At 38.1% G+C, this 17353-nt stretch overlaps 1 protein-coding gene across 4 annotated transcripts in view; it reads right to left on the reverse strand.

The window, feature by feature from the left end:
• Positions 1 to 924: 924 nt before the first annotated feature.
• CDH11 (cadherin 11) overlaps positions 925 to 17353 on the reverse strand; it is a 163770-nt gene continuing 147341 nt past the window's right edge. For all 4 annotated transcript variants that reach the window (XM_051846856.3, XM_070063308.2, XM_070063307.2 and 1 more), the window contains 2 exons: positions 4490 to 4741; positions 925 to 2249 (listed from right to left, as the gene is read on the reverse strand). In XM_051846856.3, coding sequence (XP_051702816.1) covers positions 1753 to 2249; positions 4490 to 4741 — 749 coding nt within the window. In that variant the 3' untranslated portion in view covers positions 925 to 1752. The remainder of the gene's footprint in view (positions 2250 to 4489; positions 4742 to 17353) is intronic.

The raw sequence follows: 17353 nt of genomic DNA on the forward strand, positions 1-17353 counted from the left end.
AAGTAAGAAAAGGAAAGATAATCTAAAAATTGTCTGCAATCCAAGAGAAAGCATGTGCCCTGTGTTCAGAGGGAAAGAAGGAAAGCACTTACAGCAGGACCTTGTAGGGTCTTTCCCCAGTATTGCTACGTTTTGTCCTTTGGCCAGACACAAATCCCAATCCCCAGGAAGCTACAGGGGGCTGCAGACGACTGCAGGTAAACTCATGGGTCAAATGGCCTTGACCCTCAAAATCCCACATGGTCCCCGCCCTCATCCTGAGCTTATGGTCCGAAGCATATCCTAAAACAGAGGTTTCAAAATGAATTGCCCTTTCTGTTATCAAAACTTAAACGTCCACATTATTTTAAGAGAAGGTAAAAATTACCGGAGAAAAATGAGCCGTTTTAACTCCCAGAGGTTTAACAATAGCCTGGCAGAGTCTACGTAAGGGAAAACAGAATAACATTGGCATCTGGGGAACATTTATATTTGTGACTCTTCACTCGCTCTAACCCCAAATGCTCAGTGTGGAACATCAAAATCTACACCTTGGAGAGTAAGAGTTCTGATAATTTCATTCCCTCGTGGATCTGTCTCTCATAACCACCAGATGACTGATATATAAGATAAATGCATATTGTACAACACATATTGCAAAATTATAGACGGATCTAGATCTCTGGCATTCTTCTTTTGTAGATGTGTGCCAAGAGAAGCCAGGAGGCCAGCGCTGAGAATGTACCCAAAGAGGCTTTACATGATGTTAACAGAATCTGGTCTGGAAACACATTTGTCAAACATATTTGATTTAAATAAACAACAAAAGCAGCAGACAGACAAAAACAGATCATAAATAGGGTTATTAAAAATCACAATCAAATTAGCAATATAAATGGATCATGAGAAATCCTTGTTTGTCAATGTTAAGAATCAAACCCAGAATTAAAAAAGAATCTGTTTTTTATTTCAAAGGTTGCTTCTTATATTGAAGCTCATATTAAAGCAACAGTACAATGTTCATAAAATATAAGTGTGATGCCGTAACATTTTCTTACATGTCAGAATACTGATATTTGTATGTATACTAAAATAAGAACTTTAAAATTGTACAAATAGATACATTAAAAATGACATAGAAATAGGGCGCTTCTCACTGAAACAAGACAGTTATATCTGGCACGTATTAGTTTAAGATGAAAGTAGAAGCAAAAAGATTTACAAGAATCAGCAGTAACAAGATTGATACTCAAGAGACAATTGTACCTTGTATTGTACATACATTGTATGGGTTTAAGCTGGCTGAATATTATATATTTCAAGTTTAAAAATGCACTACATAGAGAGTGTCCATAGTTTAAGGCGAAATTACAGCTCAGAACTGTTGTCCTTTCTAATTTTGTGGAAGCTTCTTTGACAAATTAAAATAAAAAAAGAAGAAGAAAGACTTAGATGTCCGTAACACATAAACATTTCCCTTCATTGTGAGTTCTCCATTGGACTTCTCCTTCACATAGGTATTTTGTATGCCAAGTGGTTTTTCTCCAGTGAAGCTGATAAACAACTTCAGTATTAGCCTTTTTGTGAGAAAAGGTACTTCACAGTATTTACCACTTTGATGTCCTTGCAGTGAGATTAAAGGTATCCTCTCTGTAAAACTTTGCTTGTTTTAAATGAGCCTTTCCTTGATTTAAAAAAATACCTGTTTACACATCTTCTAGATTCTTGAGAATGCCAGACACAGTTCTTAAGGCCAAATTTGTATCGTTATTGTTAAGAATCGTCATCAAAAGTGTCTTTGGAACCATACAAGTCTGCTAGTTTCTTAAAACGAGGTCCCCAGTTCTGTAGATAGTCATAGTCCAAATCTGAATCTGTGGTGGCAGACTCTAAGGAGCTCAGGGACCCGGCCACTGAGCCCCGACCTTCATAGCCATAGATTTGGATGGAGTCATAGGGAGGGGCGGTGGGGTCGTTATCTGCCTCCTGTATTCTCGTGTTGATGAAGTCGTCCACATCCACACTGTTGGGTGCTGGCCGGAGGCCAGGTCGAGGCATGTACTGATACTCGGGCTTTATGTCTTTTCGAGGGATAAATCCGTTGATGCCATCGGGATTCTGAAGGGTGGCGATGTCAAAGGCTTCTGTGTCTTCCTCCCCACCCCCTTCATCATCATAGGTAATGATGTTCTCACGAACATCTTCTTCCTCAAAAACGATGAGCGGTTCTTTCTTTTGCCTTCTTAGAGTCACAAACAGTACTACGATGACTACAGGGAAAGAAAAAGGAGTGAGTACACATTAAGGAGGATCATGCTGGGTTCTGTTCCCGGAGGAAATGTGCGTGCAGTAAACCATGACACACTTCATACCTGGAACCACTATAAGCAGTAAGAAAGAGCTTGGCCTGGACTCTCCAAAGACAGATGTGTGGAACTGACCTCCACCTGGTTCCTCCTCTGCAAATGCTGCGCTGAGAATATAACATCTAACTGCTTGGCAGGAAGGAGTTTTGAACCTGTGAATGAATCCTGACACTAGCAGGAAGTCATCTTCCTAAGAACTAGGAATATTTTCAACATGTTCTTAAAAATGGCGAAAGCCAGTTCCAATGTGTAAAGGAAGACAGTTGCCTTTCCAACGGTCAAGGATGAGAACTTTCAGAAAATTCAGGACCCACCTTTCTGTACGAGGTGATGGCTTAGCTTCTGACCAGAGACCTGGGGAACAGCATTGAGCCTACTCGATCTTAACAAGAAATATCACCGTAAGGGTGGGTGACTCTACTCGGACCACTACATAGGAAAGGAGACATTCATGAAGACTTCTAGAACGTCTTCTCCTATTACTTTAAGGGAGGGAAACAGCATCAGCTGAAACCCCAGGTGCAGCTTCCCTGAGCAGGGAATTGCATTCAGGTTGGGCCATCTTGAGGAGTGAGCAGAGTCATTTAGAAGGAAAGCTCAGGCCCCATTTAATTCTTTATCAATACCCTCTGCACTCCACTGCCCCCAAGTGGCGTCCATGATGTTCCATTAGAAGACTCTGCTATAGCCTCAGCAAGTCTGAAGAAACAACATGGCTGTGGCTGACTTTGGCAAGTGGATTGAGAGGTCCTCTGGGTCCATGGTCGCTCTGAGATGCAAGGATGGGTGGGAGCAGAGGGGGAGAACGGGGCGAGTGTGCACTTGCCCTGGACTTCCTGATGTTCTAGAACTCTGTGCCTTGTTCTTGGCAGTACCTCCAAGTACCCACTCCTCATTGTCTCTGCTGAGCCAACTCCTCCTTACCTTCCTCATGGACTTGTTTCCTATCATGGACAAGGCTATTGGCAGCTGCTCCACATACGCACTTGGCCCTGCTCTTCCTATCATCGTAACATTTATCACATGGTTTACCCATCAGTCTCTTTTGCTATTCATTCCTCATGGCTCTTCATATTCTGTTCCTTCTGCATGGAATATCCATCTGTGCCAACCCCTTTCCTCCGTTGGAAAGCTTTTCCAGCATCAAACATATACGTCACAAAAGATGTCTCTGATCTCCCCGGCAATGTCAGGTGCTTTCTACTGTGTCTGCACCACCCTTCTGCACCACTTTTTGTTCATAACCCAATCACATCACTCAGCATGTGCTTCTGTGTATTTGTCCATGCAAATTTGCCTCAAAAAGACTACAAACTTATTCAGCACAGAGGTCTTATATAGATATCTTTATCTCCCAAGCCTAACATAGGGGCAGGTACCCAGATGATACTCAATAATTATTGTTGAGACGAACTCACTGGTCCCTTTATAGAGTTGTGCCCCATTCATTTACCCAATTAGGGAAGTAAGGATTGTAGGGAAAAAACAGGTTTGATGCCAGGCTTACTTGGTTTTGAAGACTGGTTTTGTCATTCACTACTCTTGAGACATTGGAACAAATGATATAATCTTCCTGACATGGTTGATGCCATTACTATCAGTACAGAGCAGAACACAGATGTGATGGAAGTGAGCAAGAGCGATCCTTAACTTGCATAGGCGGGAACTGACTCCCAGCGGTCCCCACTTGCTGAAGCAAGCACACAGATATTACATAAGATAATCGGAGGAAAGGTCAAGACCCAGCTACAGTCAGAGGGACTCTCACCCAGAGCCTTAAATCCTCCATGGGATGGTGACTCTTTGCTTCTGTCTAACTTGCGGGAGACAAAACTCTTGCTAATAAACTAGGTGTCTACCTAAATGTCTCATCCATAAAACCTTTTCTACTGCCCTTGCAGCAGAAGCACCACATGTACGGTGATGCGTAGCTATGTACTTATCCAAACCTTCTCTTGATGCTGCTAGAACTGCTTGTTAAATTAACTGCTCTCCTTATACTAGAAAATGCCCGAGAGCAGGCATGCCCTTTTCTTGTCTTGAACTGGATCCACAGGACACAGCCTGGTCCTCTAACCAGCCTGTACTTGAGAAATAGACATTTCAAGGACACAGATCTGCAGGTAGCCCTGAAGATCCCTTACCCAAGAGAATGACGATGCAGGCAAGGATGGCGATCAGTGCCCCGGTGCTCAGGCCAGCATTCAGGATATAAGCCTCGGCATTACAAGAGAGCAGCGCCCCATTCACGTCGCAGCCACAGACTTTGATGGTGAGGGTGTTGGTGCTACTCATGGGTGGGATCCCACCGTCACTGATGACTATGGGCAGGAGATACAAATCCTGCTTCTGCCGACTGAACCCTCCGCGCCGGGCGTAGACTCCTGCAGTGTTATCTGTTGGAAAAGAGGAACAGCTGTGCTCTGATATCAAGACCATACAAATCACACTTGCATTCAGCCTGGCACCTTTGAGGGCACTTTTCCCATCACAAAGACCAACAACCACGATCTTCCTCATTTGTTCTTTGATCTAAGTATCTATAGAAGCCACCATCACATGGCATGACAGGACTACAAGGCAATTTATTTGATTTTTGGAACAAAATTCAAAAATCAGCTCTTTTTTGTTTGGTCAACACCAAATGCCATCATTGCCAAGCTCATCATACCATATGGTGGTCCGGTACTGTTCCATCCACCAAATGCCACAAGAAAGCAGGAACTTCAGCTACACACACTGTGTTAGCAAAAGATATGACTGAACATTTAAGTGAGTATGAGAAAAAAAAAAAAAGAGAAAAAGCCTTTAACATGTTCACACTTTCCCTTCTTCAAGACAAATCTTTTGTAGTTTTTTCTGTGTGTGTGTGTGAGTTGGTGTGTCTGTTGTCATTGTTGAAAAAATGCCAAATTTACCTTTGCTCCTAACCAAACTATCAGCATGCTAACGAGTCCAAAAGGCATATTTTCTTTAAAGAGGAAATGCTTCATAACCTTTGGAGCAGATTTATTGTGTCTTTGAAATCCAAACACCATCAGCCATTCTATGAAACATGTCACCCCTTCTACTTAACACGATTCTCCATTTTCTCTGCTGCTCACAGAGCACAACCTACTCTATAAAGTGGACCACCAAGCACGTCCTCAACTACCCTTGATCTTGCCTTCCTGGCTCCCTTCTTGCCTTTTCCCCCATGGACCAGTTCAGCCCCATGAACACAACTCACTTCTGTAGCCCAAGCACTCTGTGCTCTTCCATGTGCCTTGCATTTTTACCTACTGCTCTCCTGATTTTTTTAAAATGTCGTTCATCATGACATTTGAAATTCTCAAGTCTCAAGATGGAATGCAAAAATCACCTCTTCAGGAAGGCGTTTTTAGACAACTCCCATCACCTATCTCCTTGGTGACCCATTGCACTGTACGTTCCAGTAGAAATAAGTCTCCCACTCTTCTGTCATTATTTGTTGATATAACCACGTTGACCTATATGAGACTGTGAACTTCTTGAGAACAGGGGATTTTATCTGATTCGTTTCAGTCTCTGCGGTGCCAGACACACAGCAGACATTCAATAAATATTTGTTGAACAAATGGTACAACTATGTTCTGGGGAAGGTTTAACCACAATTCCAGATGTTGGCTTTCATGTATTTCTCAATCTTTTGTAACCTCTGCCCCCAAAATACTTCCTCATCATGTTTTCTCTAACAGCCAAAAACGTTTTTCCAGGATGTATTTTCAGAGGAGAGGGAAAGCACATGGATATTTTAAAACAGTAGAATTTTTTAATATGTCCCATAAAATATGCATTTATCTACCCAGTGACCATCTGCTATGCCCTCTTTTTTGGTTAAGAATATCAATGTACAACAATATGAATATTATGACCAACATCATGACAAAATTGCTGGCAGGCGTTAAATAGGCTGACAGTACATGGATCAGCTTCTGTAGTGGGAAACAACGTTTTTGACCCAAAATGAAATTGATATACTTTAGGTTCAAGAAAATGTAACTTTCTCCCCTTATTCCCTGTGACATTCTACACACACACACACACACACCCACACACACAAATACATGTAATTGAAGAAATTTGTGGAAAATGGAATTAAAAGATAAATTTTACTGCAAATTTTTTTTGAAATTCATGCATAAATGGGGTTTCAAATAGTTCACAAAAAGTGCATATTATGAAAAAATGCATGGAATTCAACATTGATTTGCACCAAAATAAAGTTCTTGTTTTAAATGCATTTTCCATGATCTTTTTCAAATGCCGTCTACATGAGTCAGTCTCACTTAAGGATAAGAAGATGTCCTGAGCATTGTGGAAGGGAAGCTGTGCACAGTCATTGGCTTTGGTAAGACAGTGAGAGATTCACTGCCAACATCTCCACCAAAATAAGGCAGAACAGCTAGCCTCATATTTATATTTTCTGAAGTTTGCATGACTGGCATATATTGTTCCTGTCACTGGAGGAAATATATAGATATACCATAGAAAGTGGTTTAAAATATGAGCAAACTAGTCAAACAAAATTTAAGTGAGAATTTTATCACTTGATTGTTCTTTCCTATTCCAGGCTACACCATTATTCCATACTAAGCAATTATTAAGCAATTTACATAGACATAATAAATCATCTTGAAACACGTTATTTTTCTTCTTACAAATTGTTTTGTGTTCAAATAAGATTTTCACAAATTAAAAGTTATAAAATATGTATACTTTCATTTTAGTGATCTGAAATGTCTTAGTACTATCATGATTAAAAATGAAGGTTAAAAATTTAAAGTAGAAAAGCAAATTAATTAAATTGCTTGCTCAAATACAACTTTCTTACATGGATGGCATTCTCAGTAGATCATTTACTTAGCTTAACTATCAGGTCCTACTCTGTTCCCATGGTCTAATGGTTGGAGGGAATTTGGACAGAGTGTTTTTGCTTTTATAAACTTATGGGAGCCATAACTTAAAATCTATTCTTCAAAGCGTCATCTATGCAAGACTGTACCTCCAGATCCCTGCAGGTCAGCCTACAGATGAAGATAACTGAAAATCAAATACTAATGGAGAACCTGCCTCTGAACAGGGCGGGAGCATGTGAATCCAAGATGTTTCATATAACAGCCGAGTCCTCTTAGACACACTGCAACTACTCCATAAAGGCTCATCAAAGTCTCTGAGTGATAGATCAGTGAAGCTCAAAACCCTTTAAAAAAAATCTGCTCCGGTAAAATATGTTTGACATATGAATTTTAAAATCAGCTCAAGAGGTGGGGAAGAGAGACTCAGGGTCTCTTCCAGAGATATTAATTATATGCTTTAGAATGAGTCATTTTCCCATCGAGAGCCACACTTACTCATTATTATAATCTGCTTTATTTTTAACTGACACACAAAAACTGCATATATTTATGTTGCAGTTCAAGTATACATTATGCAATCTCCAATCAGGATAGCCATATATACACACTTCATTTCAAACATTTAATATTTCTTTATGGTGAAAACATTTAAAATCTTTCCTTATCCACCATGCTTTCTAGAGATGATACTGGAACTAAACAACACGGCAAAAGCCAGTGGCTGTTCTCTGTGCAGTGCTTCCGAAGGGATTCCTTCTACCAGATAACTGAGCACTCAGTCCTGAAAGCCTCAGGGATAGTGTACTGGTGAAAGTGCTAGGTTAGCAGACATGACTAACAAACTGCTAACACATGGATGGCCTCTGGCACTTGACTTAGTAAAATATTCCCCCTTCAGATTCAAGTTCTCCAGCAGCAGTGAGGAAGGCACGAGCTTTCTTTAAGGAGGGGCATTACTTTTCTGTTGATTGTATTTTGATTGAAGCATACTTATACATGTTTACGAGGAACAATGTGATGTCTTGATGTATGTATACAATGTTTGGTGATCAAGCTAGAATGATTAGCATATCCATCACTTCAGATATTTATCATTTCTTTGTAGTGAGAATATTAAACACAGGAAAGACCTTCCCGAGGATTCAGTATCAGGTATCCTGGCTTTGATGGTCTTTCTTGTGATCCACTCTGGTTAACCACCAAGGTTATTCACAACAGTCATGAACATTATGAAAAAGCAATCTAGACACACAAGTAAAAGTCGAAGCAAACTAACAAGAATGAAACCCTTTACTAGGAACCAATTTTGCATCTTAAGTTTTACTACAGATATTTTTTGACCTAAATTATTTTAAGTATCCATTCACTCCCCATCTCTCTTTAAGAAGGTTCCCTTACTTTGAGCATACGAGAGGACCACAAAAGGTTCATGGAAAAATGAAATTAAAATATCATTTTATTTTGGTGAAAATTTTTTTTCTGAATTCTACACATAGTTTTTTTTCCCCATAATACTCATTTTCTATGAACTTTTTGAAGCACTTTTCTATACATTATTCAAGTTAATGGATGGCCCAAGAAGCAAAGAAATTTAATGAGACGGATTTCTAGGGAATTGTCTGATTGGCTCTACAATTGATAAGATGAATTAAAAAAAACCCACATAAATATTGTAAAAATTTGCAACAGCAGATTCCTCAAATCATTCTTCCATATAAAGACTTGAAAGGAGCAAACCACTTGCTTCTTGGTTCAAACAGACCTTAATTTGAATATTGAGTGTTCTAAGTATTAATTATCTGACATTACACCTATTAAGTAAACTTCTTGAGTTTTGAGATCCTCATCTGGTAAACTTAATTTTTAGGGTTTTATTTGTCTCTGTTCCTAAAGGTACTTGGCACAGTGCCAGCCTGTTGGAGATGCTCAGTAAATATTAATTCTTTTCTGGAAGCTCTCTTCTTCGAGCAGTAGACTAATGAGGAAGAGAAACTTTTTGGCAAAGAGAGGAAAGTAAATTCTTGGAAATGTTGCTGCAGCTTTGATTGCAATTGCCAACACAGAAGGACTTGTCATCCAGAGGTAAGAAAATAGTTCACTCTCTTCAGTCCTGGGCAACACATTTACAATGATATGAAATGTTTTCCAAGCACCTCAGTTTTTCATCTTGACACTCAGTATTCTCATCCCTGGACAGACATGTAACCAGTTCTATTTTTCCCCACTAGGCAAAAATTTGCAAGCGAGGTCATTAATTCTAATGTATGTCGTGCCCAAATTGTAGTGTTTCTATTAATGAAAAAATAAATTCAGATTTCAAATTTCATTACTGCAATCTGGACTCCTAATCACATTCTGTTTTTACCTGCGCACATTATCATTATGCTAACAAAATGTAAATGTTCCTGGTAATGATTGTCTCCATGGAACCAGTTTGGGGATGCAAATATAAGGATCATGATGATGATGCTGGCCAGTGCAGGGATACATAGCATTTGACATTACAAGGTAATGCAGAAATTGCTCTTGATAATTAGACTGCATTGGGAGCCAATCTTGCATAAAACAATAACAATTGGGAGCAGAGCAAGATGGGCAAAATATAGTCATAGACCCTGCTTATTAAAAACTTAGAAATAACAAGGACTTCAGTGAAGGACTAGTGCATTCTTCTCTCACCATAATGTCACAAGACAACATTGACCTGTTACATTGAGGACATTAATCACTCCTGCAGTTTCCCTAAAGCTCTTAAGATGTTCTTCCTTGCATCCTCAGAAACTAAAGGGTTCCCATCGCTTTGAAGCTGATTGGAGTCACTTCAGCCTCTGAAGACAGGTTACAGGTTATGTCTGTTTGGAGTTCTCAGGAGACTACTGAAGATTTGGAGAATCTAGGCTAAGCCTTCCTCTCAGGAGATACTTCGTTCATTCCTGACCCAAATCTACCTACTCTACTATTTTTTGCTCAAACCTCAGAGACTAAGTACATCTATTTAATCTACAAAAGCTTCTACATCTGTTCTCTTCTCATTAAAGTGATTCTTAATTCAATACTCCATAATTTGGAATAGTATTTCCAAATTTTCCCTATAAATTTATATGATGCATTACATCAAGTATTGCAGCAGCGAACAGATAGTATAGCCACATGTTTGTTTCATGTGGGCATAAAATTCTAACCAAAACTCCAGACTGAAGGAGTCATTTGAAGGAAGTCAGTATGTGACATTTTAACTTAATAAAATTGGAAACAGAAAAGGGAAAGGAGCCAATCATAAAACAAGAAAAATACAGAATCATCTTTTGTATCCCAGGTGTGGCTTATTCAATGGGCCAAATTCACTGCAGTACTAATTTCATTGAGCCTCTGCTTCAACAACATCTGTCTCAGGACAGCTCCAAACTACTTCTGTCCTGGAAAACAAAGTCAAACTCTGGAGGAAACAGCCCCATATGCTGGAAACAACAGGTAGTTATCCAGTCATGAGCAGAATAACCTTTCTTAAAAACTTTTTTCCTCTGAGTCCATTCCACTTTCCCTGTTATGATGGCAAGAGTTCTCTCATGATAATGGACATGCACACACACACATGCACACACACACACATACACACACCCGGGGCTTCAAAAAGTTCATGGAAAATGCGCATTATCCTAATTCCATTTTGTATACACTTTTAAAATTATCCTCAACTATGTGTGCACTCGTGAATAAATCAATAATTTAAATATGTGTGTGCACTTCTCAGAAGTCTTAGTGAGGGCTGAAGCTTTAGTAATTTCAAAAAGATACATGATACACAATTAACAATGACATCATTTGAATGTATAATCATCTAGACGTCTTTTATACTCATTTCAGTGTGTGCACACTGAATTTTAATGCTTGATGCCAGTGTTTTGCATCCTCAATCTAAGGAACTTTGTACATTTAGAAGTGTTTCTTGTGTTGACAGAATGAATGGCTGAATGATATTCCTTCTGACACATCTCACATCAATCTGGCCTTTTGAAAAAGTCACATTTTACAAATGTGTTAGCTTATAATCAATATCCCTCTCCATCATCTCATATAAAACAACTGATTTATTTATTTGAAAGAGAGAAAGAAAGAGAGTCAGAGACAGCAAGAGAATAAATAAGTGGATCTCATATGCTGGTTCATTCCTGGAACAACTGCAAGAGCCCATTACCAGGACTGGGAACTCAAATCACGTCTCCTACATTGTGCCAAGGATTCAACTGCTTAAGCCACCACCATTGTTCCCCAGAATCTGTGTTGGCAGAAACCTAGAGTCAGGAGCTAGAGCAGAGAATTGAATTAAGAACTCTGATGTGGAACATGAATGTCTTAGCCAGTGTCTCAACTGCTGGGTCAAACATCTCCTCCTTACTCCTCACTCTTGAACCTAAACCGATCAATGTTGCCCGTATTTATTTTGTGGACATTGCTCCTGATAAGTATCCTCATCTTTTCATGTTATTCTTATTTTCTTATTACTTATATTGAGTTAGACTCAACTGAGCAACATTTATTGAGCTATTGAGCTGTGAATATGGGCAAACCTGTTCTTTAATACTTTTACATAATTATCTCAAGGAATTTTTCCAACTACATTCAGAAAATAGAATGGTCCTTATTTTATTGGAAAATAACTGAAGAATAAATAAGGAAGCCATTCTTACAATAACATAAAAATATAAACAAGAGTAGGAGTCAAACTCCTCTAGGTTTCATTATATTTTATTGTCACAGAGCTGATCTTGGAATACTGATATTATTGCATGTCAGTAAAGCTAGTTCTTTTTTATCAAACTTCCTCAACATCATTGGTTATATGAATGAACTCCATTATAACTTAGAGCTAGAGCCAAACAGACTCAGGTTCTACCTTAAAGAATAGCTCTTAGAAGATTAAGAATTTTAATGCAGAGAGACACATAAAAAAATCAAAGGCAATAATTTAACACTGCTTTTCCACAGTTGTTACATATTCACATAAGTATTCACACATGTGCATGCACACACACACACACACATACACACCCACCCTTCAAAAATAAAGCAATGTGCAGGAGGCAAAAAGTAATTCATTATTTTCCTGATATTTTGGAATGAAAGAAATGTTACAATGCTTCCATCCTATAATAGATAAGCTTTAATATTCTAATGGAAAAGATCGGTTGCCTCAAGATCCTGAAAGCTAAAGTGTTTCCCAACTGAATTAAGGAGATACACACTACCAAGGGAGGGGGTGATCACCTTCTCTCAATTAGGACCTTTCGTATCGTGGGATCTGCAAAGTAAAAATGCAATCATGAAGAGCATGGTAGGAAGAATGGTCCGTGTGCATGTGTGTGAAATTCAGGCATATACATATGAGGCATCTAAGTTGGTACTGTTTGCATTAATAGAATTTCCATTATGATATTTGATCATATTTCCTTCAATCAACTTTCCCTTCGGTGCACTCTGAAAATAATTTTCTCCTTGGTGGTAGGGAACAAGGGAGAAAAGAACACACTGACTATGGATTTCTTTTTAGTGTAAGACAAAGAAAAGTATCAAGGAATTCAGTAGGATACAGGCAATTGCAGTCATTAAGGTAGTTGTTAACTCAGACCAGAAGAAAACTTGAACGGTCTCCATCAGTCAAGATCCATTTCTTTTTTGTTGTTGTTGTGTACAAGAAGCGGGTCCCCCGAAGAATGGTGTTCTTTGTGTGACAAACTGCAGCAATGAATTTCAGGCAGAAAAGGAACATAATTATTTACACAAGTGAAAATGGCAGGGCATTGAAATACATCTGCCATTTTGATCTGCCAACAAAGCATCTTCCATATTGGAGCAATTAAGGGGAAAAATTTGTTCCACACAAATCTGTTTGGCTGTCTTTAAATTGTAAAAGTGAAAAATCAGAAGCATATTTGGAAGCTATTTGATGCTGCTCATAAAAAAAAGGAAATATTCTTAGTTTAGGGGGAAAAGATGGAAAGAAACAAGGACATTTGCCAAGTGGTTTAATCACAGAGAATCTGTCTTGGCTATTCTTACTTAGTCAACCTGACTTTCCACGAAAATATCATTTGCTTGTTTGTTTTTTGTCTTTTTAAATAGTACAAACTTAATTATGACTACATCAAAGCTCATATGATCAACAACTTGGTCCATCTTGGGTAAAATTATACCTGCAAAAATATATCTGAAGGTCATCTCTTCCTAGTTTTCAACCACAGGCATTCATATAACTTTGTGGAAGGCAACAAATGCATGGATGGAAGGGATGGATGATGGAACATTGACTTCCTCAGCACATTCTAGCATAGAAAGAGGTGGTGTTGTTTTCAGCCTGTAGATTATTTCTTATGATAATCATTTTCCCATATAATTCATTCCTGGGATTGCTGAAAACCATTATATGGTATGAAGTTTTTCCTACCTACCATTCATTCACACGTTCTGTAAACCTTTTTATGTCAGTATTGGGATACTACCTCACGCAGCTCATCTTCTACTGGGAAACAGATGGGGAATGCATATTTAGAATGTAGAGTGGAAAGAAAATTAAGAGAAGTTACTACAATGTTCTGAGAGCACAAGGAAACAACAAGGCTTCAGCTAAGGGACAATCTCATTTATTTTGAGAGTTTAAGCAGGAGGAATAGGTGGGGGAAAGATATCCCAAGTGGAACAAAAGTAGGCACAGGTGGGAAGATGATATATATTGAGACAATGGACATTATTGGGAGTTTCTGGGGCTTAGTGTTTAAAGTAACAAGAGAAAGGAAATGAGAGAGGCGAAGTGCACAGGGGCAGATCATGGAATATCTTGTTCACCAAGCTATGAAATTTCAGTTAAATCCATAGGAAATGGAGAGTCAGAGATTTGTGAAAAAGAGGGCTTCCTTAAGTATGTTTATTAGTGAAGACTGAGAGAAATGGGGGCAAAACTGGGCAAAAGTCCACTGTTGGGAGACCACTACCTAGTCACAGCTTCTCTGTTGATACTTTGTAATAATCAGTCCCAGCAGTGGCTGTGCTTCATAATGTAACTGATTTTGCTAGAGATGCTTTTGGAAACTCCCTGACATCAAGGAATAGGACTTATTCAGTGTTACAGCACAACATTTAGGACATTTCCTGGCACATAGTACATGACAACAGCCAACCTTTCCGTGATTATGGGAGATAGAGAGAAGATATTATGACAAGGGAACTGGAAAATACCTAGTTTTTGTAAAAGATATATTGATACTAAAAATAAGGAAGAAACATCAAAGGTAGGGAAGTCGAATGAAATAGGGATCGTGCTTGCTTCATGATGTATAAGGGGATACTCTTTTAATTTGCTGACTTGAGAATCTTGATATTTTTATAAGAGGCTTATTGCAAGTTCTTAACATTTCCCTACACTGTCCAAATAATAGAGAAGTGTTCTAATAGCCAGTTATTCCCAAGATAGGATAAACCTCCCACTTCAGTAGAGATGAGCATTGTAAAATGTGCATCTGTGGAGTTCTGGGATCCAACTGTAGTGGGAGCTTTTGGCATTTCAATGTCTTTTTTCTTAAAGTAGTAACTCAACTCATGAATTAAAAATGGTATAATAATTGACATTTTTTTAAAAAGTAGTAATAAGATCAATTACATGTCAAATATTCAGGAACAAAGATCAGAATTTTTCTCCTTTTAAAGATGAAGAGCAAAGTGAAGCATTTAATCACTAAGGCTTGTCCTTTTTTCTGTAGTTTAACAAATGATTATTTGGAATAAGAAGTTTGGAAATTAAAATTATAAGGTTCACTATTAGGATATTTCAATTTACTTCATCAAATCATGTATACACACTTACGTATGTGTGAAATGAATGACAACATGATAGGAGAGAAAGGAGAGGTGGGAGGAATTAGGATCACTTTGTCATCCTAAGACACTTGGACCACCCATAAAGCAACGTCATGTTATTTGAAAGTGAATTGGATTTGTTGTCAAAGGGTATGTAAGCCTTTAGGATAGCCAATAGAAAAAGTACAAAAAGGAAACATAAGTGATACACTAAGAAAGGAGAGGACATGGAATTGTGTAAAATATTCAATTGAAATCACAACAGCCAGAAAAATACAAATTATAAATTAAAACTACACAAGAGCATCCAAAATATAAAGTAGCTAGTCATAACTTTATAATAAATGCATAGAATTAAAATCAAAACAGCTGGAAAGCACTCCTGATAGAAATAAAGGAACTGATTCAAAGGAAAGTCAGGCCACCTTTCTGGAAAGAAAGAATATTTTAAAATTTTAGTTCTTAAATTAACACATAAATTTTAGGAAAACCCAATAAAATTCATAAACATATTTACCAGGAACCTGAAAAATAATTCTAATTCACATCTGGAGGAAAAAGAAATTAAAAGATAGAAAACAGTGATAAAATGAGACTAATGATAAAAAACCATGTCAGGTTTTAATATCTATATGCAACCATTAAGGAAAGATATGATACTAGCACTAGTATCAGAATAGACAAAATGAGAAAAATAGAAAACCTGAAAACAGTAATCATATGTCATGCAGAATAAAGACTGTATAAAAAAGCAGCTGGAAACAACTGATTCTTTCATAAATGATGCTTATGAAATGGTCAACAAATGGGAGATGTATAATTTATATAAATAAAAGACTGAAATGGGAAAAATACATAATAGGAAGAAAAACAGATAAGTATTGATAAATACTTCAGATGAGGGAAGTGTTGCTAAGGATAATATGAAATACAGAAAAACTGACACAAAAAGTGCAACATCTCCACTTAACAGCATAATGAGAACTGAAAGGACATACATGTAGTAGATATGAAGGTCAAAGATTAATAACTCAAATAGATGAACAGATTTTACAACTAAGTTACAAACTGAACATATATAACTTAAGAAATGGGCAAAGGCTGGGGTTGGCGTCATGGTACAGAGGGTTAAGCCATCAACTGGGACACAACAAGTCCCAGCTGCTCCACTTCCCATCCAGCTGCCTGCTAATACACCTGGGAAAGCAGAGGAAGATGGCCCAAGTCCTTGGTCCCCTGCCACCCATCTAGGAGACCCAGACAGAGGCTCCTGGCTTCAGCTTGGCCCAGCCTTACCCATTGTAGCCATCTGGGGAAATGAGCGAACAGATGGAAGATATCTCTCTATCTCTCTCAAATCTGCTTTTCAAATAAAACAAATATTTAAGATAAAAAAGAAATAAACAGGGAAAAGCCATGTAAAGTCAATCCATGAGTGTAAAAAGGAAAAAAAAGAAGTAACTAATACTTATTAGAAGCACCTCACTTTACTAAAAATGAAAAGAACTGGAATTTTAAAATGTTATTAATTTTCAATTTTCAACTTCTTAGTGATTAAAAAGTAATATTGCTTAGAATTTGATTGGATGTCAGAAAAGGGGACCTCATTATAAATTAACATAATACTTTATTGACAATATGTTTCTGATCTAGTAATTCCACTTTAGAAATTTATCCTAAAAGAATAATCAGGTAATTGGCAAAGGTGTATGAAAATAATGTATTTACACACAATACCAACTAATATTTTACATCTTTATGGTGGCAGCCAGGAAGATAATCAAAAAACATTGCCATAAATATATTAATGCATTAAATGTGTATGCCACGGGGCAGGCATTTAGCTCAGGGGTTAAGACTATAGAATCTCCTATCAGACTGCCTGACTTCAAGTTCCTGCTTTTCTTCTGTTTCAACTTTCTGCTAACACACACCGTATACGGAAGCTGGTGAGGGCTCAAACACTTGGGTTCTTATCGCCAGCATGGAAGACAAGGCTGGAGGTCTGGGCTCCTGGCTTTGGTCTGGCCCAGTTCTGGCTGTTGCAGGTATTTGAAGAGCTAAGGAGCAGATGGAAGACATCTCTCTCTCTCAGTCAGTGTTTCTCCTCTCTGTCTGTCTTTCCTTATTGCTGTGCCTTTGAAATAAATAAAAGTAAGTAAAATTGGAAACTGGAAACTGCATATAGATTATGAAGATGGAAAACAATGGACATGCATTGTACAACTGCATTTCTTTAGAGAAAGAAATTTATGCAAAGAAAAACTCTGGAAGGATACACCA

This window comes from Oryctolagus cuniculus, chromosome 18 (genome assembly GCF_051225735.1).
Source record: "Oryctolagus cuniculus isolate XC-2025 breed Fujian yellow rabbit chromosome 18, ASM5122573v1, whole genome shotgun sequence".
NCBI classification, from domain to species: domain Eukaryota; kingdom Metazoa; phylum Chordata; class Mammalia; order Lagomorpha; family Leporidae; genus Oryctolagus; species Oryctolagus cuniculus.